The 26,329-nt window shown below is 50.2% G+C and overlaps 1 protein-coding gene across 5 annotated transcripts in view; it reads right to left on the reverse strand.

The window, feature by feature from the left end:
- MAPKBP1 (mitogen-activated protein kinase binding protein 1) overlaps positions 1-26,329 on the reverse strand; it is a 51,670-nt gene that overhangs the window by 12,639 nt on the left and 12,702 nt on the right. For 3 of the 5 annotated variants that reach the window (XM_032856779.1, XM_032856778.1, XM_032856781.1), the window contains 9 exons: positions 15,015-15,106; positions 4,259-4,321; positions 3,969-4,026; positions 3,020-3,190; positions 2,486-2,623; positions 2,041-2,223; positions 1,775-1,792; positions 1,307-1,467; positions 325-514 (listed from right to left, as the gene is read on the reverse strand). In XM_032856779.1, coding sequence (XP_032712670.1) covers positions 325-514; positions 1,307-1,467; positions 1,775-1,792; positions 2,041-2,223; positions 2,486-2,623; positions 3,020-3,190; positions 3,969-4,026; positions 4,259-4,321; positions 15,015-15,106 — 1,074 coding nt within the window. Of the gene's footprint in view, positions 1-324; positions 515-630; positions 1,014-1,306; positions 1,468-1,774; positions 1,793-2,040; positions 2,224-2,485; positions 2,624-3,019; positions 3,191-3,968; positions 4,027-4,258; positions 4,322-15,014; positions 15,107-26,329 lie in introns of those variants that run through there. The other 2 variants (XM_032856780.1, XM_032856782.1) reach the window with 2 other exon arrangements.

Consider the following 26,329-nt stretch of genomic DNA (forward strand, 5'->3'; position numbering starts at 1 on the left):
ACAAGATTAATCAGGTGCCTCAATTTATAGCTCAGGAAACTGCGGTTCAGCCAAGTTCAGTAACTTGTCCAAGATCATCCAGCCCAGGATGAAGAAAAGCTAAGGTCAGACAAAGGTACAAGGGAAGAAGCCCGAGCTTTAGAAGCACTAAAATTTAAGCTCAGTCCTTGGGACCCATCTGAAGATATGGGGACACACAGGGATGTTGCCGGAGAAACAAGGAGGCAGCAGGAGTACAACTTTATACTCAGGGATCCCCACTTCCCGCCTCACAACAGTACCCCAGAAAACCTGGTCCGTCCCAGGCCAGCCCAGCCCACATACCTCCACACTCCAGACGCAGGAGGAATGATACAGAGCTGAGTACACCTTGCCTACTTTCTTGGGGTCCCTCACATCCCAAACATAAATGCTGTGGTCGTTGTATACACAAGACAGCCACTGATTCGTAGGATCAAAGGTCAAAGCAATGGTGTCTGGATACTTGGCATTGGCCACTCCAGAGAAGAGGCGACTGTGGGGAAGAGGACAGGACAAAGAGTGAGTGGGGAGCTGATGAAATGAAGGACTGGAAAGAATGAAAACCGAAGCCAAACCACAAAGGAAGCAGCAGAGTGAGCCTCTTCAGACCTGCAGGGGGGAGCTGCCTGAGAAAGGAAAAAGCAGCACCTCATAGTTGTCAGCGGGGAGCTGACCTGGCACGCGCTGTTGGACCATCGAGTTCTAGTAAGGAACACAACCCACGTCACGGAACACCACAGTCTGACAAGGGAACTCCGTGGCCGTGACGGAGTGGAACAAACAAGACCCCTCATAACCATGTCCGAGAACACAGACAAACACACAGCACAGCACAAACCACGAACATGACCAAATGTTCCCGGTCCCGTCTGTGGTGACTGGCTACTGCTTCTTCACCCATTACAGCTTTTGCCCCATACCTTCCCTTCTACCTTTGAGATTAAAATTATAAAGATGCCCAACTGTGCAACTGCCCCCACTTTCTGACAGCATCTAACCAGAGCAAACCTTCAATCCCTTGAACCATCCCTAAAATCCTCTACTACAAGCCCAAATCTTATAGTAAAGCCCCGCCTAACACCCCCTTACTGAGACATTCCCTACTTTCCCACGGTGTATGGTCTCCTCTGTGGCCACCAGTATCAGGAAACCCAAATCTGTAGGTCTGCAGAGGTGTTCCTGGCAATCACCGGGGCAGACATACTCTTCACATCGCACAGCCAGGGAAGGCTGGGGCCAGAGGGAGACTCTGAGCGGAGGTAGCCCTCCGCCCTCGGTAGCTCACCTGGCCTCAGTGACGCTGGCAATGTCAGTGCCCAGGGCGTGGGGCCGGGGCAGCGTGCTGAGGAAGTGCAGGTTAGAGGGGTTGAACAGGCGCACGGTGCCATCGGCACAGCCACAGAAGATGTAGTCTTGGCTCACAGAAATACAATGGGCCACAGTGGTCTGCAGGCGGAGGGGCTCGGGTCAGCAAGGGTCCCCCACCCAACCCCTCCACCACAGTTCCCTGCTGAGAGGAGTGCAGCTAAGGCAGAGGCTGCTCTGGCCTGAGCCCCTCAGCTGCTGGCTAGAGATGCCCCTCCCTCCAGCAGCAGGTGGCCAGCAGGCCCACAGCCACGTGCAGTTGGGGGATGGGAGCCAGGGACCCTTCTAAGGCCCAAGAGGTTTTGGCCAAGAGGACAAAGTAAGGAAAAGCCCAGCAGAGGGAAAAGAAACAGCATGAGAAAGACAGGAGGGTCTAGGCCCCACTTACTGTGAAGCTGTCTGTATTCTGAGCAGAAGAGGAAAGCAGGGGAAAGAAAGGCGGGAAGAGAAAGCAGAGAGGAGGGAGTTATACAGATCTTCGTGGGCTGGAACTAGGCCATGCTGGGGCTCCCCCAAACTCCTCTCACCTGTGGTCCCTCCTACACGCCTGAGGGCCTGAGCCCCTGCTTACGGAGCCAGAGGCATCCGATCTCCCCTGATCTGACCCCCGGGCAGCCAGCCCCGACCCATTGACCCATGGCCAGAGGTGCTTACTCTCAGCTCCACCCACTTATCCAAAAGCCTCCTGTCGCTGAACTCGCACAGCAACCCTGAGGACGTGATGCAGAAGGTGCTGTCAGCCTTCTTCCCTCGGCCACAGGCCACGTCGGTGAACAGGTTGTTGCGCAGCTCCCCCAGCAGCCCCGAGCGACCCAGCAGAGGCACGGTGGCATTCACCTGTGGAGACACAGCACTCTTGCTGCCCATCATCCACCCTGGAGCCTGTCCCGGCACATGAGGCCCTGAGGGGAGGGAGGAAAAGGGGCAAGCCCCCCGGCTTGCTCTTTGAGACGCTCCCTCAGCCCAGATAGCATCTGGCTCACCCAGAACTTCTGTACGGCTACTGAGTGAGTGGAGGGGGCCCCATGTGGAACAGGGTCTCCTGGGGAGGGCCAAGCAGGCTCTGGCCCTGGGGCTACTTCTGGCCGCATCAGCTCACCTTTGAGGTCTTACTGTCATCGAGGTACCAGAATTTGATGTGCCGGTTGCCTGCGGTGACGAAGTAGCTGCAATCTTCCGAGAAGGACACCGCTGTCACCCGACTGGACACCTTGTTGGAGGCCACCACAATGTTTTTCTGGAGGGAAAGCCAAAGACAGAATCAAAATTCTGCCCCTTGGGGCTAAGAAGAGGCTCAGAGGACGGCGGAAGGGTTGGATAGGCTGTGTACTTTTAAAAATGTTCCTTTCCAAGATATTTTGGTCAGAAAAAGAAGGGAGAGAGAAGAATTTCTTTCTGGAGAAGTCAAAGAGATTCATTTCCTTGGGAGGCCCCCCGAGACATAAAACTAGCCCCTTTTTACCAGCACACTTGGCTACACAGTTGCTTTTCTGTGCTTCAGGCTCTTTTCTAGAACAAGACTGAGATCAGCAGAGTGGGGGGAAGGGGCTCCCATCAGCTGTGTCCTGGCTCCCCAACTGGCCCGTGACCGCCCACCATGAGGCTGTCAGGCCACCCCAGCCAGTCCACTCACCTTCCAGGCCCAGACGTTGACAATCATGTCATGCTGGTAGCCCACGGAGACGATGTACTTGGCGCTGGGGGAGAAGGCCACACAAGCCACCCCGTACTTATGCTCCTGCAGCTCCGCCACCTGGCTCTGCTCGGCCACGTCCCAGACACGCACGGCAGGCATGTGCCCACTCTGCAGGGCGACAAGAACCGGAAGTGAGGGCCGAGGCATGCAGCTTCCCCGAGCCTTTCAGAGTGGGGGCCCTTGCCTCCCCAACAACTACGTACAATCTCTCTAATGACCCTTGGCCGAGAGTCAGGAGCAGAGTGCTATATGGAGCCAAGGGTAAAAATCAAAACAAAACAAAAACCGAAACAAAAAAACATGATCTCTATCTCAGGGCCATAATGATTATCCAGGAGGAGACGACCCCAGATTTTGTTCCACATCTCTGTATCCGTGTGTGCACCTGTGTGTTTGCTCGAAATTCCTCGAGTGATTCTGATGGGCCTGCAGGGTTGAGAACTGCTCCCACTCAGGCCTATTTGGGCTCCCCAGGGGGGCTCCGGGCAAACCTGAGAAAGCAGAGGCATTCCCCATGTGCCCAGCAGGGGGCCTCCGGGGACCAGGAACATTTAAGACCGTGGTTTTAAAGCCTGCTTCCCAAATGGGCAGAATCAACCAGTGGGAACTTGTAAGAAATGCAGATTTTGGGGTCCCATCTCAGACCTAGAATCAGAAATCCTAGGAGGCCTGGCCATGTGCGCTTCACCAAGCAATCCAGGCAATTCTGGAGCTCACTAAAGCTTAAGAACTATTGTTTTCTCAGGTAGAGCAAAAACTAGGGTTTAGCATCTGTTCAGGAAGCCAGAGAGGCAGCAGCCCTCACCAGGCCTAGGACTGGAGCCCTCTGCTGAGGCTAGGCCACCCCCCCACCCCCAGAGGACTGCAGCCCCCTTCTCTCACTCACCTCTCCGGTGACCAAGTACTTGCCATCGGGAGAGAAGGCAAGCGCAGTGATGGTTTTCCTGCAGGGCAAAAGGGGGCCTCAGAGGGGCACTGACCGCCTGGCCTAAGCCCAGCTCCCACAGAGTCCACTCAAAAGGCAAGACCAGCAGACGCCAACCTCCATGTGTCATTTTGCTCTCTGGTCCTGGGGCCCAAGCAGGCCCCAGACCGCAGAGCCACAACGCCCCAGGCAGTGCCTTTCTCACAGCTCCCCAGAAAAGGAGGTCCTCCCCAAGGCACAGACCCTTTTACCTGGAACTGTTGAGGATGTGGTGCTGTTTGTGTTTCCGGGGATTGAACAGCACGACCACACACCTGGGGAGATGAGTGAGACAAGAGACTTAGCCCCAGACCACAGCTCCCCTAGGAGCATCGAGGCCACCTGGAAATTCCGGTCACTCAGCACCGAGAGCTGCCTAGAGAGAGTGCAGAGGGACCCTCTGCTTGCCACCGAGGGCAAATGACGGCTTTCTGGCAACCCACTTTTCTGACTTCCCTTTCCCACCCACCAGGACCTATCTCTGCGGCCCCGTGAGCACAAAGGCTCCCTGGAAGCCTATCCTGCCGGGTCCCTAAGCACCAACAACATTTCTGGTCATACCCACAAAGGGCAGCGAGGGCTCAGGCCTCCCCACAGCCCTTGCCCAGAGCCCAGGAAGAGGTGCAGGAAGGAAGAGTCCATGTGATTTGATAAAGGTTGGCCACAGGTGAGCAGCCCAGTTCACAGGCTTGGAGCCACATGTCTGACAAGTGTTTGTGCTCCAAGGAGGGGTGAGGCCTCTCCTGGGTGTGCCCATGTGTGTACCTGGTAGGAGCCCACCCCACACTCTCTGTGCCTCAGATGAGGCAGGGGGTGGGAGGCAGGAGGCTGAAGGTTCAGGGAGGCTCAGTGAGACTCGAATCTCAGTGAGACTCTTGGGCAGAGAGAGCCCAAGAGGACCTGGGGAGGCCTGTTGAGTGTCTTGGAACTCCTGGGCCCTGCCCTGAGAATCCCCGGCCCCAGCAAGCCCGAGAAGGGTCCTCCAGACTGCCAGAAGACAATCAGAGCAGAGAAGGGTGGGAGGACCCTCTCCAACCAGGCAGCATGGGTGGACAGGATCAGGCTCAGACAGACTTTCCAGAGGCAGTTCCAGGAGGAGGCCGGGCAGTAGGAATCAAGGCAGGAAGCCCAAAGCTGTGGCCAGGCAGTGTTCTCCCATAGGCTCAGTGGCTGTCAGCAGGCCTGGGCCCATTGCCCCTTCTGCCTCATTTCATTAGTACTGTAGGTAGCTGACAGGAGCAAGCGTGGGGCCTGCTATGCCAGGTCAGGGGATGGGGACAGAATGAGCAGAGAGTGGCATCCCCAGACCAGCCTTGTTTAATGGGAAGCCCAGTACCTGCTAAAGCTTGAAGCAAAGGCAAGTACAGCTGCTGGTGAGCGCTTAGCTCCACGGAACATTTCAATACGCACATTCCACAGGTGATCTCTGGGGACCCAGGCATCTCTGAGGCATACTAGGTATGCCCAGAACTGCCAGGCTGAGCAACAAACAGCCTTGGAATTCCTGAGTCACATCTTCTCCTCTAAGCCCTCCCCAGATCTGCCCTCAGTTTCCTCTCTCCTTCACTCTCCGTCTGCTCATCTTTCCTTGTTCCCCTTTCTCATCTCCCTTCTCTCCTTACACCAACTTCTAGTCTCCTGCTTCCCTTACACATACGACAAAAGTTAGATGGCCTTGGGAACCCCGTGCCTCATCACTCTCCTTCCCTGTTCCCAAACACACCACACACACACATACACACACCCCCATGCACACCTGCCCAGCTTCTGTTAGGGGCAGTCCGGGGTACAGGGAGCCTAATTCCTCCAAACAGACAGACTCAAAGAACCTTAGAGCTGGAAGGAAGGATGGAAGGAATTAAATGCAATGTGCTAGGTGACTTTAAAATCACTGAGTCCAACCCTCCAGAACTTTGAGATGAGGAGGCCTAGGCTCAGAAAGGTCCCAGAAAGAATACAGCCAGGACTCCCAGGCCTCCTGCTTCCAGTGTACTTTACATCAAACACACCTGCATGTCTGATCTGATCACAACACTCCTGGAAGATGAGCCCTGGGGCTTCCAAAACCAAACTCCTTCAAGTACCCATGAAGGCCCTGGGTTGTATGACCCCAACCCACCCTCCAGCTTCACCCTGAACCATGCTCCAACGTCATTCTTTCACTCTTTTTAATCTCCCATGCTCCTTTGCAGAACTATTTCCCTTATCTAGAACATTCTTCTCTCCCTTTTCCAATTAGTTCATCTTTAGTCCCCAAATGGTCTCAGTAGATGCTCTCATAGCAAGCATGGCATATCAATCTTGTAACATTTATCACAGCTGTAATTTTCCATTATTTTTGATGGCCCTCCCACCAGACTGTGCCTTTCACGAGAACAGTCTCCTGGGCCCGGCAGAAGCTGGCCCACTGCAGTTGTTCAAGAAGGATGTGAATGGGATAGCGACTCCCTTAGTCCACTAGCTTGGTCCTGTGCGGCATCAGTAGGCCCAGCCCCCCCTGCTCCACGCCCCACCTATCTTCTATGGACAGAGGGACTGAGGACATCTGGATTCTCAGAGGTAGAGTTGGGGCGGTCGGGATGCTGTGGTCTTTGGAGGCAGAGACCAGGGTCTGAGCCTTTGTTCCGCCACGAACAACTCTGCGACCCTAGTAAGGCACAAGCATGTCGACTTCTCTGTAATAAAGGATGGACACTCAGATCTAGCTCACAGGGCTTCTGTGAAGATTAAATGATTTTTTTCTGACACATAGTAGGAGCCAAACAAATGGCAATTCTTAAATTATTACTCTTTAAGCATGGAAAGGAGGCTGCAAGGGGGCTCCTGGCGGTGGGCAACGAGGTGTTAAGGGACTGTGTCTGGTTCTTCCTCTGGAAGAATGGAGGGAAGTCCTGTTAGGTTCTCAGCAATGGTAAAAACTTCAAAGGAGGCTTTATTTTTTTGTTCTGGGAAGGCAGCCAGGAAAGGAGAGCTTGATTAAGCTTGGGGAAAGAAAACAGCCACATCTCCATTCACTGAAGTCATGACAAGATTGGAAGGTAGCAAGGAAGGGATGGGGGAAATGTGGAGAGAGAAACCCCCTCAAATGTCTAAGAGAGCAGTGCAGAGGCATGGAAGGAAACAGAAGTGCCATCTCCTGGCTAAGCTAGAAAGCACCACACAAGAGTTTCAGTGCACCCCGAACATGAAGGTTTCCGGTTACTTTAGCAAGCTGTCCTCAGCTCTGCACACAGTGGGGTTCAGTAACAAGAGTTAGCATTTGTAAGCACTTTCTAGGTAGCAGGCACTCTGCCAAGCAGCCTTGATGTCTGGTTTTAGCTAATCCTTACAGCAACCTTGTGACTCTTAGTACAATTATCCCCAATTCAGAGACAGAGAACCAAGATCATAGAACCAAGAACCAAGAGCAGTGAGGTAACTGGGTCAAGGCCACTCAGCTAAAGCCACAGAGAGAGTCAGGATTCCAGAAGCAGTGCTCTCAGGGATCTGGAGTGGAGTGAATTGAGGAAAGTGAAGTTGGAGATGAGAGACATGAAATGCAGCTGACCTAACGTGTGCAGGGTGCCTGGCTGGGGAGCCTGTGAGAAGAAGGGAAAGCTGACTGGAGCACTTTGAACGGAAAAGGATTTGGGCCACAAGATTTTTGGAAATCAGGACAGGGCAGATGAAAACTATAGCAGTTACAGTTACGAGTTCATAAATTTAGATATTTAGATTTTAATACTTTAGTCAGGTGTGCCTGGGTGGCTCAGTGGGTTAAAGCCTCTGCCTTCAGCTCGGGTCATGATCCCAGGGTCCTGGGATCGAGCCCTCATTGGGCTCTCTGCTCAACAGGGAGCCTGCTTCCCCCCGACCCCTCTACCTGCATCTCTGCCTACTTACGATCTCTGTCAAATAAAGAAATAAAATCTTAAAAAAATATATATTTTAGTCAGTGTGGGAAAAAAATCACACACACACACATACACACACCCGCTTGCCACCATGTTTTCTAACTTTCTTGGTATCTGGGTCGATCTGTGGAAAAGGCCCGTCTCTGCAGGCTCATCTCTCCCCAGTGACTTCCAGCGTGAGCGGTTACAGGTTACCCAGCTTTCTCATCAGCTCCACAAAAACCATGGCGAAGGGCTTCGGCTGAGAGCTGCTCTGACTCAACGCAACCCGACACATATTCCAGTCGGCCGCACTCCAAATCCAGGAAAAGTAGGTGATGAGGGCTCTATGATATGCTTGTGAGTTTTCCTTTAAGCCCGTCATCCCAAAGCAGCATTGTGACTTTCCAAAGGCGGTGCATCAGGCTGCTTAAAACACTGTCCAGGGGCGCTTGGGTGGCTCAGTGGGTTGGGCCTCTGCCTTCGGCTCAGGTCATGATCCTGGGGTCCTGGGATCGAGCCCCGTGTCAGGCTCTCTGCTCTGCGGGGAGCCTGCTTCCCCCTCCCCCTCTGCCTGCCTCTCTGCCTACTTGTGATCTCTCTCTCTCTCTCTCTCTCTGTCAAATAAATAAATAAAATCTTAAAAAAAAACACAAAAACACTGTCCAAATCTCCCCATACTCACTCTGAGTCTTGCTGGACCACAGCACCTTGTTTCCTCCTCCTGGTAAGTGCAGCTCCATCGGGGGAGGAGGAAGGAGAGCAGTGTGTGTGTATGTAAAAATACAGCACAGATAGAGAGGGAGATGACCAGCTGTGAGGCAACCCTTCCTTTCTCTAACACTGTCTCCCCCCAACCCCCAACATAGCCTGGAAAGTTCTCAGGCATGGCATGGAGGAGTTACACAAAGGAGAGAAATGTGCAAAGGGAGAGGAACACACAGAGATATACCCCTAAGCTGAAATTTTTACTTTTAATTATTCAGATATGGAAACCTCTCCATAGAGAGGAAGAGGAAGAAAGAGACCAACCCCTGGTCACAGCTCCACTTGTGTGGAGAGTAATGCAGGTGCCAAAGGGAGGGTAGAACTTGGCACAGATATCCAAGGTTCCCACTGTGCCCCACTGGCTGAGGTCCTCGCAAGAGAAGAGAACTCAACGACACTGATGTGGGAGCCACATCAGTCTTCTGTGACCCTGAGCAAGCTCCCCAGTCTACAGGGAGTAGAGGGCGGGGTGCAGCCTGCATCAGTCTTTGGCCCTCCGCCTTGGCCTCCGGGGCCCTTGACCTCGCCCAGCACAGCAGGCAGGCATCTGCACGTGTGCCCTTACAGCACTGCTGGCGGCAAACCACCACAAGGGCTAGGCTGGCCGAACCAGCTGAGTCCCGTAATTCTGAACCCCAGGCTGTGGATGCAGGGAGACAGTGAGGTCTCTGTCCCCTGGGGCCTCGGCCTGGAAGTCACGTGGTGGAACACCAGCACCAGGTGCTGGGCCCACTGCCCAGGGGCTCCTCTGAACCAGGAAGGTCCAAGCCCTCAACACGCCCCTTCCCCGGACAGGTCCAGGCCTGCCGCCATCACCAAGAGCCTGGCATTCTCACAGGATCTGCCTCCTACCACTCTCCATCCCCCAGAAGGCAGAAACAAAAGAAGTGTGGGATGAGCAATGACACAGCAGCACACACAGGGAGCAGGACACAGAAAGTTTGAGCAGAGACCCTGTGCCTTAGCAGTTCTCCTTTCAGACCAGGTGAAAACAGAAGGTGACTCACACGGGGACAAGAGGTCCTTCAAGCCTTGCTCAAATGTCACCCTCCAGCACGATTTGACATTACAATCCCATGCCCTACCCCCATTCCCTATTCCCTTTCACTGTTTATTGCTTATACTTTTTCTAAAGCACGTGTTTTATATTTTGTGAAGTTCACTTTGGGGGAGGAAGGAGATCTGTCTTTACCACTAGACTGCCAGCCCTGTGCAGGTGGTACTTGTATCCGTTTTGTTTATATCTCCAGGGCCTAGAAGAGAGGCACTCACTCAATAAATATCTGTGATGGAGGGAATAATCGACTAAGTCACTAGCCACCAGATCTCAAAGCCAAGGAACCCACTGATGAGCAGAACTGAGAAATAGGGCCCTAGGGCAGGTATGTGTTCTCCCCTACCTCAGGCTTTTCGGACTCATGGACACTTGAGGGCAGTGTGATGATGGAAGGAACAAGAAAACTGGGGCAAGGCAGACCTGTGTGCTAGCATACTGTGTGATCTTGGGCGCGTTCCTTAACTTCTCTGCATCGCAGTTGTAAAACTGTAAAACAGGAAGAGTAATATCTACCTCACAGGACTATGGCAGGGACTGAAGAAGACAGTGTGCACAGTGACCAGCACAGTGCTCCTGGCCATTTTCCTGAAGGCCACTCTGGCCCACCACTAACAAGGACAGCGAGATCCAGGGGATCAGCAGTTAACTATGGGAGCCCCTACTGTGGCATCCCAGACACGACTTGTTGGACACTAATGACTCATCAGGATCCTCACCCAGGTGTGGAATTATAAACCATCCCTCTGGATTCACTCCCAAAAGGGGGACCATGTAGCTTTAATTATTCTAAGAGACAATGAGTCTAGGATGTTACTGAAGGCATCCTTGGTTGCCGTCCTCTTTAAATGCCTGCCACCTGGGGCCTTTCAAATAAGTGATCCTCTGAGGCCAGGTCACGGGCCCTACTGGCATCTCTGTTTCTGGGGCATTTTATGAGTCCCTCCTCAAAAACAGGAGAGAATGGGGTGCCTGGGTGGCTCCGATGGTTAAGCATCTGCCTTTGAATTGGGTCATGATCCTGGGGTCCTAGGATGGAGCCCCACTTCGGGCTTCCTGGTGGCAGGAAGCCTGCTTTCTCTCTCCCACTCCCCCTGCTTGTGTTCCCTCTCTCGCTGTCTCTGTCAAATAAATAAATAAAATCTTAAAACAAACAAACAAACAAAAGGCGGGAGAGAAGACAGAGTACCATGGGTATCAGTGGAAAGCTGGGTAGCACTTCTCTCTGCCCAGAGGACTCTAAGCACGGTCCCTTCTGGAATAAGATGGGAATCTCTGTGAACTCTAAGACTTACGGGCCCCGCCAAAATGCAATGTCTGGGCCCCCGTCCTCCCACCCATTACGCTCTAGCCACCACGGCCACCGTTCAGCCCCTCAAACAGGTACCCAGTTCCTCTTCTCCCTGGCACTTTTGTCCCTGCGGCTTCTGCCACCTGGACCACTGGCAAGTCAGATCCTCACAAGTTCGTTCCTCCTGGTCATTCAGACGTTAGCTGAACGTGACCTCCCCCTGAGTCTTAACCACCCACTCCTAAAGCAGACCCTTCCCCAGCCCCAGCCCCGCCAACTAGCCACTTACCCTCCTCTCCGTCACTTGGTTTTACTTTCTCAGAACACTTCCCATCTCTGATGTCATCTTGCTCATTTATGGCCTTACACGCTTATGGCATGCCTGCCCTTCCTGAACCTAAACCCCACAAAGCACAGCCATGCTTCCTGCCCTGCTGCCGTACACACTGTGCTGGGAACAGTGCCTGGCCCAGAGCAGCTTTCGACAACAGCGGCTGACCAAAAATGAATGAAGGCATCTAGGACCAAGCCACCTGAGGAAGAGCAAAGGGGGCTCAGGGTCAGATGTGAGGCCCACAGAGTGACCAGAAGACAGGCCCCGAGGGGACCAAGGCTTGTGAGAACCCCTACACATGACTCCCATCCACCAGGGCACGAAGCCCAGGTGTCCTCTCTCAGGCCCATCCCGTGTCTCCACAGTCCCATGCACTCCCTGGCAAACCGCCACACAGGGCTTGCCCATAGATAGTCAGAAGCTAATTCCATGTGCCCTTAGCTCAGATGTCATTAGAACACTGTTCAGGTCGAGAGACTGTGGTTTTACACCTTGCCCAGTGCTTTGGAACTGGGGGAACCTCAGCGTGACTTCCAGGATGGGCTGAGTAAACGGTAAGGCCTTCTCAGGAAATCTGGGTTTGCCTTCCTCCTCCCTAGCTGAGGCAACGAAGAGGTCTCCTCCAGGCTGCTGGAGAGGGCTCCTCTCACTCCAGTGGAGGGCTCTGCCCGGAGCATTCCCCCAGCCCAGGCCCCAGACTGAGGCCCTGGGGGTCAAGAGAAGCTCACTCTCAGAACTGACGGGCCCCACCATGGCACTGGGGGCCACGCTGGGCTCCGCAGCACCTAAGCCCTCTACCAAGCCAACCACGGGAGGGGCCCAAGTCAATTATGGATGTGCAACTAAACTGAGTCCCTCCAAGAGGCTATCTGGGGACCACCTGGCCTCCTGGAGCAGGGGGACTCCAAGTGTGACAGGTGAGGGGTAGGCTTTTCTGTGGAGACAACAGCAAAGGGGGAGCTCTGGAAAAGAGAGCCACTAAAACTGAGGGGTCTCTGCCCAGAGACGTCACCCACCTCTGCCTGACACACAACCCCCCATCCCCCCACTACCCCACCCTCTTGGAGCGGTTTCATTTCCTTTCAAAAAACTTTGTTTTGGTTTGATATTTGCCTCTAGGCCTCCGGGAGACTTTTCTGAGCTTTGTTTTTCTTCTTGTTTCTAGGATACCTGAGCCACTCCTAGAGCAACAAGCACAGTAGGAACTAGAGATTGGGGGTGGGGTTAGGATCCCCAGATAGGAAAAGAAGAAGAGAAGGGAGGGAAAGAGCCTGCTTGGCTCACAGAGACTTTGGGGGGCCCCAGACACCTCAGAAGCACAATAGGGACCTCCAGCACAGAGCAAAACGAAAAATACTCAGAAAAAAGGGGCATTTGCAAAGAAAGAACTTGGAAGTCCTAGGAAATCAAAAGGTCACGGAGTAGATCATGTCACCGCCCAGGGCTCACCCAAGCCAAGCACCCTGAGGGAACCTACTAGATACAAAGCTTCCATATACCATCTGGAAGGCTACTGACTCCCAGACACATGTGCCAGCATGGGCCCTGATCACACACAGAATCACACATCCTTTAGTACCAGGCCTGGGGTCAGGGGCGTGGGAGGAAGAGGTAGGGAGCACAGCTCCACAATCCCTAGGGCAGGCACACTGGGCTCAGCACAGACCAAGCAGCCACCCAGGTCTTTCCTGCCCATCTCAAATCCAGCCCCGGCCCAAAATCCAACAAGAAGGAACCCGGCTTTCCCAGGCAGAGGCAGGCACGAGTGGAATTCCCCTGAGGCCGGCTGCACAGGGTATCCAGCAACAGAGGTCATTCATCAGCTTGCTTCTGGAAGGGGAGAAGGAGGCCGGCCCAGCCTCCGCAGAGGAAAGCTGGTGCAGCTCTCACAGTACCCCCACCACAGACATCAGATGCCAAAGGGCAGATCAGGAGAGGCACTGGCCCCAGAATCCAGGGCCAGAAGTTTCCTTGGCATAGACTGAGATGCCCAGAAATTGGGCTCTTCTCAATTGTGTGGCAGGTAGGCAGCTGCTCAAGATGCAGCTTTTTTTAAAAAATAAGCAGGAAGTCAGGTCTTCCCCGACCCCACACCATTTTGAGATCGAGAGCTTTACAGTCAGACTACTAGGGTTGAAATGCCAGTGTAGACACTCACCAGCTGTGTGACCTGGAGCAAGCTGCTTAACCTCTCTTTATCTTAGCTTCTGCTCTAAATGGGATAGTAGTAGTACCAACCTCACTACCCAGGGTTGCTCTGGGTAGTAAATGAAATCATTCCTTGCAAAGTGCTTAGCAAAGGGCCTGGCACAAAACAAGTTGTTGACAAAGGCAGATTTTGGACGGGATGATCAAACCAAGAAAAATCATATACTGGTACAAAAACTACAAGAGTCGTTGTGGAACTCACACGAGGAAAGTGGGCACTCCTGAGCCGACGGTGGGGGAAGACAGGTGGAGCAGGGTGGCCTTCCCATTTCTGGGCTCCCGTGCCCAGCAGCAAGGTACAGAGGTTGACAGAGAGAACCAGAAGCAGCACGGGCACCAAGCCTCCCAAAGAAACACTTTTGCAAGAGCCTAAAGAAACTGTGGCTGAGGGGTTTCTCATCTGCAGGAGCAGAGGAGTGAAAAGGCAGCAAGGAACAGAGGAACACTGGCCCCAGAAACCCTGCTTTTCTTCCATGGCACTGACATCTCTCCAAGTGATAAGAGTAGGCAAATGTTCAAAGCGGTATTTTTCTTTCTTTCTTTCTTTTTTTAAAGATTTTATTTATTTGATGGACAGAGAGTGAAAGTATGAGCAGCGGGGAAGGGCAGAGACAATGGGAGAAGCAGACTCCCCCCTGAGCAGGGAGCCTGATGTGGGACTCGATCCCAGGACCCTGGGCTCATGTCCTGACCTGAAGGTAGATGCTTAACCAACTGAGCCACCCAGGCACCTGGTATTTTTCCTAAAAATATCTGGAAAGTGGAAACAACCCAAAGCCCATCAACTGATGATTAGAGGAAGTGTGGGACATCCACATAATGGAATATTTTCCGGCCATAAAAAGAAACAAAGTACTGATACCCGACATGACATGTATGAACATTAAAAACATGATGCTCAGGGAAAAAAGCCTCACAGAAGGCCAGATATTCTACTTAAATGGAATGATTCCACTTACAGGAAATGTCCAGAACAGATAAATCTATAGAGACAGGAAGTACATTAGTGGTTGCCTGGGGCTGGGGTTCTTGGGGTTGGGGGAGAATGGGGACTAACTGCTAATGGGTATGGGGCTTCTCTTCTGAAGTGATGAAAATGTTTGAAGATGAACTGTGGTGATGGTGGCACCAAACACTGAATTGTACATTTTAAATGGGCAAACTGTGTGGTACATGAGAAAGTAACTAGAAGGTAGATATTAAAGATGGTGATGGGAACTGTGTGTACTATCAAGTGTGACTCTATGTACTGGGCAGATGGCAACAAGGACAACATTCCACAAAGAGCCTTGACCTGCCCCTGTATCTCCTTTACAGAAAAGGTACCAAAACATTCACCTGGACAGATCTCCCAGAAGAAACCAAAAAACCCTTGCCCACCACAACTGGTTTAGCATGGTTATAAACTCCCATGCAGTAAGCCTTCTTCCAATGTACTTACCCTGCTGGGTAGGCAACTAAACCCGATCGAGGGTCACAGGCAAGTCCTCTGCCTCCAGACACTGTTATTCCAAGCACCTTCTCCAAGGTCACCTGTCAGAGCAAGACAGAGAAGTGACATATGGAATGGGGTTGGGAAGGAGGTGCTGAAGGTACACATGACCACCTAGCAAACGCTGACTACTTTCTTCAGGAGAATAGGGCTACTGACTTCTCCAGGGTCTGTCCAGGCCACACGCCCCTTGGTCACATGGGGGAAAAGCCAGTGTGCGTCGCAGAGTTTTAACAGGGCTCAATCTGTGGGGACCCTGGGAAAGAAAATGAAGAATTAAAGCTCAGCTCATAGCCACAGGGGAAAAAGCATTCCCCCAGATGGAGGGAAGTCTCCATTTACAAGATAAAGCCTAGGGTCCCCAGACTGGCCTCTTGGGTCTCTGAGAGTCAGGAGAAGTCACTGATCTTCGTGCCTTGGCAGGCATGAAAGAAAGGCTGCTCTGATCTACCAAGAGTCAGAGGAATGTGAGGTATTAATTAGGTGACTCATAATATCTCTGATCTTTGCATCCCATCACGTTTCTCCCCTCCACCAGAGAACTCTACCCACCCTAAACATCCACCAGTTCATACAGACTATGAGCCTAGGAGACAGAAACCTGACTTGATGCTGTTTTTTGCCAAGCACAGATGCTCAGAGTACTCTAATTATTATTATTAAGCCCCACTCCCACAGAGATGAAAGGGAAACATGTGTAAAGTGCTCAGAGATTCTGAGGACATGGCCACATGCGACATTCACCATCACTCTCACCAACAATATTGTTACCCAACACTGGACGCTCAGCCCTAGGGCGTACACTGAACTAACCTCAAATTAGCTCACTGGCTTTTCTGCTAGATGATCCCATGAGAGATTCAGAATGCCCTGGAACCTCTTCTCACTCCACCTCACTGTCTGCGACAGAACATCTTGCTTGATAGAGGCCCGCCCTCTAGTACTATCTGGACTCCCTGTACTGGCCCTGCTCAGAGATGTCCTTGGTCTCTCTGTCGGCTCAGAGAAAGAGGCATCTGAATGCGGAAAGGTCATGTAAATAGGCTACAGTGTACTCTGCTAAGAGCCTCGGAGGCCCTAGGAGGGTGATGTGAATCAGAAACACTTCAGGAGTATTCAAGTCTGTAGCAGGGTGGTCTACTCCTAGTCTAGGCCAGTTTCTAGAGGGGAAACCCAAACGGGATGCCTGGTGGTTCGGTGGGTTAAGCACTTGTCTTCGGCTCAGGTCATGATCCCAGGGTCCTGAGAATGAGTCCCGCATCACGCTCCCTGCTCAGGGAAGCCTCAAGAAGCCTGCTTCTCCCTCTGCCTGCCTCTCTCTCTGACAAATAAATATATATTTTTTTAATTTTAAAAAAAATAGGGAAGGAAAACCCAGATTCAGTTAGGGTGGTTAGGATCTCTCCTCTCTTACTGTTCCAGCTGGAGAATTCAAAGTCCTTCTAGAGGGCTGGTTTAAATTCTTATCTCCAAGGACCGTTTTAGCTTGAATTAGGTTAGAAAGAAATGCCCTTTGGTGGCCAAAGACCAAAATAAACCCCCAGGACATGAGAGTTAAAACCTATACCTCCAGGAAGGCCCCCAAGAGTCTTCTGAGCTCCCTGGGGGGTGTGGACCAGTAATTCCAACTTGGTCTACTCACTGACAGAGGCAGGTTAGTCCCAGAGCCCCCTGACAAGCAATGGACTTGCCAGTAACCGTGGGGCCTACCTGAGCCACTAAGCCTAGTGTAGGATAAACTAACTGTACCTGTGTTCTTGAGAGTTTGCCCTAACTTATGCCTCCTTCCTCACTTTTTCTTCACTGTGTAATGCCTTGGCACCCAGTGAGCTTGCTGAAAGGTCTGAGTACCAGGCACACTGGGTAGGGAGCACAAAACACCCCCGGGGAAGTCTGGGGGGAAGCTCAGCTCAATGTACCACTCCCCATCCTGGCACTGTGATCTCCAGCTATCCCAGAGGAGAGGGCACTTGGGAACGTTCCTGTTGCACCAACTGCCTGCTGCAGACAGGAGAGAAAGAGAGAGAGAGGAACCCAAGGCCAGCATCACCCACATAGATGGGAAAGATCACAGAACCAGGGGCAGTGAGCTAAAAGGCTGCTCAAGTCCTATTCCTTTCCAGCGAATCATTTCAGGTAAATCCTTTGGATTCAAATTTGCATCAATCCCTCACTTAATGCTACGGCTTTGGTCCCAAAGAATCAGACCAGTCTGCCTGTTCTCAGCTCTCCTTCCCTCTGCCAGGAGTCTGGGTAGGTGTTTTGGGGACAGATGATACAGTTCCATAAAAGATTCATTCTCAAACTAGCTTGGACTTTTCGACAGCAAGCGAAAGCAGGAAGGAGATGTCAGTTACTCCTACCTTTAAGGCCAGTGTTCACCAAACGTTTTTGACCATGACCCGCAGTAAGCAAGACAGCTTTTAAGTTTCTATCATGACCTGGTATATAGATCCATGTACGTGTGTGCATGTGCAGAAAACTGAAATAAAAGTATCACAAAACAATACTTCCCTGATTGCATGTGATATACTTGATTTTCTATCACATTCTATTTCATTAAAAAAATGATACTGGTCACGGCCCACGGTATTGATTTCATGGCCTACAAATGGGCTGGAAGCTCCAGTTTGAGAAACTGCTGCAGACCACCTTTTCCTTGCTGGGCCTGGGGTCCGGGCTCTGATGTCTGGCAACTTTTGTGTTCCTCGGGCCCTTTGCTCCTAGGACTCTTGGCGGTGGGACAGACATCCGGGCTAGGAAACCCCATGGGCAGAAGTTTGCCTGGGCTCCAAACTTGGCTTATTTTCAAAGGATTTATGGTTTTTGGCTTTTTCTAACTTTCTGAACAACTATCCAAAGACCAAAAAAAAGGCAGTTTCCTTTGGCTCTGCGGAGTGGGAGGAGCAAGGGAAAAACATTCAGGGGCATCAGCTGGTTTTTATTTTATGTTCTAACTCAAACCAGCTTCCTGTTTGCAGGGAGGTTTTGGGCTGAATTCCACTTTCAAAGGATCTGAGAGAGTCCAAAGCTCCTGCGAGGCCTCCAACATCTAGGCTTATTTTGAAAGGGCCCAGCATGATGGAAATTATAAATGGACTCTCTCCCCGTCATAACCTCCATATCCCCTCCTTCTGAAAAGCTGATACAGCTTCCATCTACCATAGAAAATGAAGATAAACCTGAATGCCCCCTGAGAACACACCGGCAGCTGAACACCCAAGTTCAAGCAGCGGGGTGTCTGAGCCGGCTTCCACAGGCTCAGGACAGCGGACAGTGCCCTTGCCTTCCCACCTCCTCATTCGGGGACCGCACACTGGGAACCTGAAATCACCATAGTGGGAGTATTTACACCGTGGAAATCAGCAAATGCTACAAATCAGGGCTCTTTTTTTGTCCCCAGGGAGAGCCTGTAAACATTCAGCAACACCCCACTGAATTCAGGCTGCTGTTATCTCCCACTTGGACTATCATTCCCATGTGTTCTCCCTGCTTCAGACCTTGGCCCCTAGAGTATTCTTCTCAACATGACAGGCCACAGTGGGGTGGTGGTTGTTCTGTTTATTTTTTAAGATTTTATTTATTTATTTGACAGGCAGAGAGAGAGTACAAGCAGGGGGAGTGGCAGGCAGAGGGAGAAGCAGGCCCCCGCTGAGCAGGGAGCCGGAGGTAGGGCTCAGTCCCAGGACCCTGGGCTCATGACCTGAGCCAAAGGCAGACGCTTGACTGAATGAGCCACCCAGGCACCACCAGAGTGAATTTTTTTTTTAAATATATATGAGATCATGTTATTACTCAGCTCAAAATCCTCCACAGGCTTCCCATCCTTAAGTTCAAATTCAAACACTTTACCCTGTTTACAAAGCCCTAAATCATCTGGCCTCTGGCTCCCTCTCTGACCTCATTTCCTCCACTCTCCACCTCTTCCTCCACCTCAGCCACACTGGCTGCCTCAAGCACCTCAAGCAGATTCGAGCTTCAGGTCCTGCATATACTCTTCCTTCAATTAAAATGCTCTTCCCGGGGCACCTGGGTGGCTCAGTGGGTTAAAGCCTCTGCCTTCGGCTCAGGTCATGATCTCAGGGTCCTGGGATAGAGACCCGCATCGGGCTTTCTGCTCAGCAGGGAGCCTACTTCCTCCTCTCTCTCTCTGCCTGCCTCTCTGCCTACTTGTGATCTGTCTGTCAAATAAATAAATAAAAAATCTTTAAAAAAAAAAAAATGCTCTTCCCTCAGCTGTTCACAGAGCTACTCCCCTTAGGTCTTTGCTCAAAGGTCTCCTCCTTAGAGAAGGCTTTCCAGACTCACTTCGTTGTTACCATTCTATACCTAACTTACCCTGTTTTATCTTTCTTCATAGCACTTCGATTCAGGTAGTGACCCTACACTGATTACATTTCCATCCACACACTTACTGTCCGTCTTACTGCCCAGGTGAGGGTGAGCACAAAGGGAGCTTAATGGTACAGGGACTATTTTGTTTCTTAAGCTGCTAGTAGGCACATAGTTGTTCATTCTATATCTTTACTGTATGTCTTAAATATTGCACAGTCATTGTTAAAGAAAAGATAATGGTCTAGGACGTGGCATGGGGCTCAGTACCTCATGAACAACATCCTTCTGGAATTAATACTCTTGGTTCTCTCTTCACCCATAAGCAATGGCTTTTGGATACTCACTGACCCAATAATGTTGGGGGAAAGGGTACAAAGAACTCAAGAATATGAGTTTCTGTTTGGTTAGTTTTCTCACTTATGTGCTTCTAAGACTGCACGTTTTTATGACGCTCTGACACGCCATTTCCAGTGGAAGCTTTCGACAATCACTATCCCTTCTCCTGACTGCTAAGCATGGCAGCAGATATGAGAGAGCACCCCCTCAGCCTGGGTCCCTGAGTAACTTTGATGAACAGAGCCCCTGTGCTGACCCACAGTGAATATGAGCATGAGCAAGAAATAAATTATCTGTTAAGTCAGGAAGATTTTAGGGTGATTTTGTTACCACAGCATGACATAACCTGGCAATTTTCATACTTTTTGGTCTCTTACACTCTTTGGTTTCTTTACACTCTTAGAAATTACCAAGGACACCGAAGAGCTTTTATTTGTATCAGCATATTAGAAATTATAATGGAAATAGTTTGAAATATTTGTTAATTCACTTTAAAATAATAATAAATCCATACATGTTAATATTTTTATTAAGGATAACTCTATCTTCCAGAACAAAAAAAATTTCAGTGGGAAGAACAGCATTATTTAACATTTTTGCAAGTCTCTTCAATGTCCAGCTTCCCAGTAAACAGCTGGATTCTCTTATCAGCATCTCCATTCAATCTATTGTGAAATGTCATGCTAGTTGAAGATGAAGAAAATCTGGCCCATTTGGATATATAACTGGAAAAGGGAGGGATCTCATAGATCCCCTAAAAGGGGACCCAGGGATTCCCAGCCCATACTTTGAGAATAAAGACCTAGCCTGTCCTGAATAAGATAGCATTTTTTCCACATAAGGAAGCAAGCCCACCAGTGTGTGAGTACTAGTCTCAAGCATTGTTGAGGAAACTGAGGCAGGGAAGAGATCCTGTGAGAAAAGAGCTGTCCTCAAAGTCTGGGATGGGGCCCAAGGTACTGAAAGGAAAGTAAATCATAAACCCTCACTGCCTGCATGCCAATGAAACCTAGCCGAAAAGACAACCAATCCAGGTAACTGATTATGTCCAGTGACTTGGGACACAGCCACTATAGGCAGCTGGCACCCTGATACAGCCACACAGTTCTAGAACATCGCTTCATGCACATGTGAAAACAGAAGAAGAGAGCACCCACATCCGACTCTACAATGATCTCCTCCACATCCGAAAGCCCAGAAGCAGAGAAAATGCTCAAGGCGTGACCCAGCCTTTGCTTTGGCAGAAGGGGAGTGTTGAGATGGAGGAAAGCCTACACCAGCCTGAGAGGGGGTATCATCTGTCCCTAGAAGCAAGGACGTGGGAGGGCAGAAATTACGACAGACAAACTTTGAGGGAGGCCTTGAATAGCCACCACTCCCAGCACGCACTTGGCAGAGCAGTACTGTACCCTCCTGAGAGAAAGAAGGAAAGCAAAATCATCCCTCACCTTAATGAGATAAAGGGATAACTTCATAATAGCCTAATCCCAAGAGAGAAGGAAAGACTATAAAGCCAACTGTTTAAGTGCTCTTCTGGCTCTCATTAAAGGAGATGGAAAAAACAGGTGGCAAAGGGGCAATAGACAGGACAACTCGCTTATACTAGGTAGAATAATATTTTCCAAACGTGCAGATTGTAGCTTATTAATGGGAACTGAAATTGACTGATTCAGTGGGTAGTGAATAAATACAGAGGAACACAAAACAGATCTCACAGCATGTAGTGACAGTAAGTACTGATCATGAAACTTCTGCTGGGAGGGATGTATTCTGGGTCACAATATAAAATGTATCTCTTAATGTGGGTCATCCTCAAAGAAGTTTGAAAATCACCAGGATGTTATAGGAGGTCCTAAGATGAAGAATACACAAACCCTACCCTCTATTCTCAAAATCCATCAGGGAGAAGTGCCTGGGTGTCTCAGTGGGTTAAAGCCTCTGCCTTCAGCTCAGGTCATGATCCCAGGGTCCTGGAATCTAGCCCCACATCGGGATCTCTGCTCAGCAGGGAGCCTGCTTCCCGCTCTCTCTCTCTCTCTCTTTGCCTGCTGCTCTGCCTAGTTGTGATCTCTGTCAAATAAATAAATCTTTAAAAAAATCCATCAGGGAAAATTCACGATATATTACAAAGCAACCCCCAGTATGTGATAAGGGTCATAAGAAAGATTCAAAGTGCTCAAAGAGGAGAAAGAGAAATGATTTCTGAACAGGATCAGGAAAGGAAAACCAAAGAGGCTTTCTTGGAGGTCGAGATGGTATTTGACCTGGGCCTTGCCGTGAGGATAGGATCTTAACAGGTGGAAATACAGAAAGAAGGAATTCTCAGTAGAAGCAGCTGCATGAACTAAAGCTTGGCAGAAGGAAATGACAGAGCAGGTGAGCAATGGTGAATGCAGACAGTGTTAGAAGAGTAAGTCAGGAGAGGCAGACTTGCAATCAGACCAGGAAGAGCCTTGAATGCCAAACGAAGTGGGGTCATCTGTAGGCTCTGGGAAGCCACTGAAGGATTTCAAGCTGCAGACGCAGTCAAAGCTATGTTTTGGTGATGACGTATGTAAGAAAAACAACACAAGCAGGGAGCCCAATCAGGAGGCCGTTACAACAGTTCAGGTGAGAATTAGTGAGGATTTAGACCAGCATGAAGATAACGAGAGCAGAAAAGACATGATGGGTTCAAAAGTAACAAGGCAAATAGAATCAGCAAGACTGGGCACCTGACAACTGTGGAGAAAGAAGGCAGAAGACTCAAAATTTTTAAACTCAGAGATAGGGAACATGGAAAGAAATGGTGCAGGATCAGAATGCAGACCTGGGTCTGGACAAAGGAGGAAGGATGGGAGCCAGTGATGTCTGTTTTAGGCATGCTGAATCCAAGACATTTCCGGGATATTCAGTAGGAACCACAGAATATGCACTTTAGCAACATAAACATGGAATTAAATGCCTGGGAAAGAGGTCAGGGCTCGAAATAGGTATCCGAGAATTATTCGCATGGAGGTGAAAACCACCACTGAAAGTACAGTAGAAGATGGAGGGGGTGGGGGAGAGAGGCTGAGGAAAGAATCGTGCAGAGTAACTATTTTTAGAGTATGGAGAAGATGAGATGCCAGGCAATTAGAAAGAGAGGAGGAGACCCAGGAAGCCAATGAAGGGGAGAGCGCCCAGAAAGGAGAGGGAGTTGACGTAAGTGCCAAAAAGAAGTGAAGGAGGCAAGAAAAGAACTCTCCAGAGTCCAGAACCATCTGCAACACGGGCAGCAGAGCACAAGGTTCCAAGCAGTCCCAGACTCCTAAACACGCCATCCCGGGAAGCCTGGGGAGGGTCATCTAAGCCTCTCTGGTCTCTCCATCAGGGCCCTAGATCGGCTCAGTCCACAGGCTAAAGTGGAGGCACCAGGCAATGAAAGATCCAGCCTGTGGAGCTAAGACAATGGCTCTGCTAGTGAAGGGCTTCTTGGTGGAGTCTGCGATAGAAGTGGCATGGAGTTGCCCTTCCTTGATCAGCGTGAGGGGCCATTCCAGTGAGTCTGCAAGGGCAAGTTGGCAGCTGCTCCCTTGAGGAAGAGAACAAAGAGGCCAGAGCCACAAAAGGCCCGGGTCATCTAGGACTGAGTTGACCTCAAAGTGGTAAAGAAACCCAGCAACTGGGAGGAAGGCAACCTCTGGTTTTGTTGCCCCCAGTTCCTTTCTTCCCCCTCTCCCTTTCCCCACTTCTCAATCCCACTAACACAAGCTATAAATACTTGAGTTGTAAGTCATTCCAGCCAAACCATGGGCTTGCTATTTCTATAAACAAGCATGTCACAGACCTGTCCATGGCAGAGCACTCTCCGCCTTCCCCTCCCTTCCTGCAGGTTAAGAATAACTATGCTTGTCCCTTACCCACGCACTACACTCTAATCTCACAGAGCAGATTTGCCACCAGATTCTGACAATTGCCGCTTATGAAAAAGCCACAGAGAAAGCCCAAGGCCAGTAGGCTTTGTGCATGGACTTCGCCAGCTGGGCAGGGACCCAGTGCCTGGCCTGGGGAGGAGGAAGGGAGAGGTGGGTACCGTGCCCAAGCTCACTCACTCCTGCTCCTTCAGAGTCCAAAGTGCCATCTGGCCGGAGGCAGGAAGGGACACGACGGCCACAACAAGACTGCAGGACAGATCCTGCCTCTCCACGCTGCTCCTGGCCTCCATCCTGTCTGGCTGATTTATAGTTCTACTCTCTATGCCACGAAGGCTTCCAGAAACAAGTAACTTCCAATATGACCGAAAAACTGGGCTCTCAAGCTTAAGAGTTCAGCATGAGTTGGAGCTGAGCCAAATTCTCCAGGCTGGGATTAAAATAGCCTCAGCTTCTAGGAAGGTAAATCTGCCCCGGCTTGGGAGGAGGTGACTTTAGATATCTTCTGGCCATAAACCCCTGAAGACTAGAGAACAAAGGTTCTCAATCCTGGCCTACCAACAGAATTACTCAGAGGGTTTAACAAGTCTTTCTCAGTTATCAGTCCTTACCCTATGATTCTCACTCAACAGACATGGAGCCGGGGGTTCGGAGTCTGCATATTAAAGCTCTCCAGGGGGCTCTAATGATTAATCAGGTAGTGAACTATAAATTAAAGCATTTTGTCTTTTTATTTCCAAACGTCAGCCCCTCCTGGGACTAAGGAGAAAACAGTCCTCCAAATGCTCTCCTAAGAATATCCAGACCCATGGGGTGTGAAAGGTCTTGTGCAGGGAGAGGATCTACAGCTGTAACAACTGCCATTCACTGAATGTGTACTCGGCCAAGAACTGTGCTAGGCAATTTACAAGATTGTTTCATTTAATACCCTTGACAACTTCTTTTTTTTTTTTTTTTAAGTAAGCTCTATGCCCAATGTGTGGCTTGAACTCCTCACCCCAAGATCAAGAGTTGCATGCTCCACTGACGGAGCCAGCCAGGTGCCCCTTACCTTTGACAGCCTCATAAAGGACAGGCATTATCTCCGTTTTTCAGATGAAGGAATCAGGTTAAGTAGTGAGTGGAAGACCCAGTATTTAAACCTTTGTCTGTCTGCCTAGTTCCAGAAACTCTGGTGACCTGAGGAGGGAGTTCGAGTTCTCCCAAACCAACAGAATGATGCAGTTTATGGAAGAGCACCTGGGGAAGTCCCCAGGCCTTCATGGCAGCATCAAAGATAGGTAGGTCTAAGAACCAAGGTAGAAGGCAGAGGGCACAGGGTGAAGTAGAGGGGAATAGGGTCCTCTCTTGCTAATTTTAACATACTTTTTTAAATTAGCAGGTCTTATCAGTACCTGAAATGGGTCTAAAAAATGGGTTCTGACCTCTCCTCACTGAATGGTTGCAGAGAAAAATAAACAGAGGGTCTTCTAATGTCAGAGTAGCCCCTCACCCCAGGGCCTGCTCATGTCCAGCCAGCTCTAGAACCTATAGTCAACATGGACAGCTGACACCCATTTCTAAGGCAAATGACATTATAGTGTCCAAAGCAGCAGCATCTGATTTTGTGTGCAGATGGAGGAAGAGGTGAGAGCAGCATCAGACCTCAGACCCGAGTTCTGGAAATCAGAGATCCCAAGCTAAGGGACTCTGTTATGGTATCACCATCGGCTTGTACCCAAGTCCAAAGAGCAGTGTTGACAACACAGTGCCTGGTACAGAGCAGCACTTGCACTCTCTCTTTCTCTTCCAGTTATCAGGAAGGCCAGGATAGGAGGTAACTCAACTTAAGCAACCAGAATAAGAGGAAAAAAAATTTTTTTTCCTATCTAGCATCAGTCCTCCTACAGCAAGACCAGAACCACAGACAACACTTCATTAGCAAAAGTCTGATCATGAAGAAAGGTCTAAATCCTCCTCATTCACCAGCTCTACATGCCTGAGTTTTCTTAATCTCTTGCTTCCAAACTTTGTAACCAGGGAGAATACTATGTGTTCCTTATCTGAACTAAGTGTGCAATGTGGATGCGTGATCTGGGACAAAAAGGACAGTGGGGGAGGATCTTGGTACCCCTGTAATCATGCCAGCTTGGGCCATGAGACTCCCCTCTACAAAATGCTCACTTCCTTCCCATTCTGAATCCCAGCACCCTGAACTAGGCCTTCAGCACCGCATTCCTGTATATAGCAATGACTTTCTAATCAATTTCCTTCCTATGGACCCTGTCGTCCTCTCCCTTGACCTGTCAGAACAATCTTGCCATAGCACAGCTTTGATCATGTTCCTCCCCTGCTCAAAAACTTCCAATGGCTCCTCACTGCCGACAAAATAAATTATGAATGTCTTAGCCTGGCAACTGCAGCTCTCTGTCAAGTGATCCTACCTTTCTTCTAATTCTATTTCCTACTACTCACCTATATGAATCATGTGCATTTGTCAATCTGGATTATTCATGATTCTGGAAAGGCGCTTTGGGATTTTAGTTTATATTCTTCTTCTACCAAGAAGCCCTTCCCTTCCACCACCTCCTCCTGAAATCCTTCCCTTCCTCTCAAGGATCAGCTCAAATATCACATCCCCTGTGATTCTTTGCATGATCACCGTGGCCAGGAATGATTCGTCCCTCGTTTGGTACTTTTACAGCTGTAATATGTGCCTCA

Source organism: Lontra canadensis, unplaced genomic scaffold, assembly GCF_010015895.1.
Source record: "Lontra canadensis isolate GAN:19392208 unplaced genomic scaffold, GSC_riverotter_1.0 scaffold12, whole genome shotgun sequence".
Lineage (NCBI taxonomy): Eukaryota > Metazoa > Chordata > Mammalia > Carnivora > Mustelidae > Lontra > Lontra canadensis.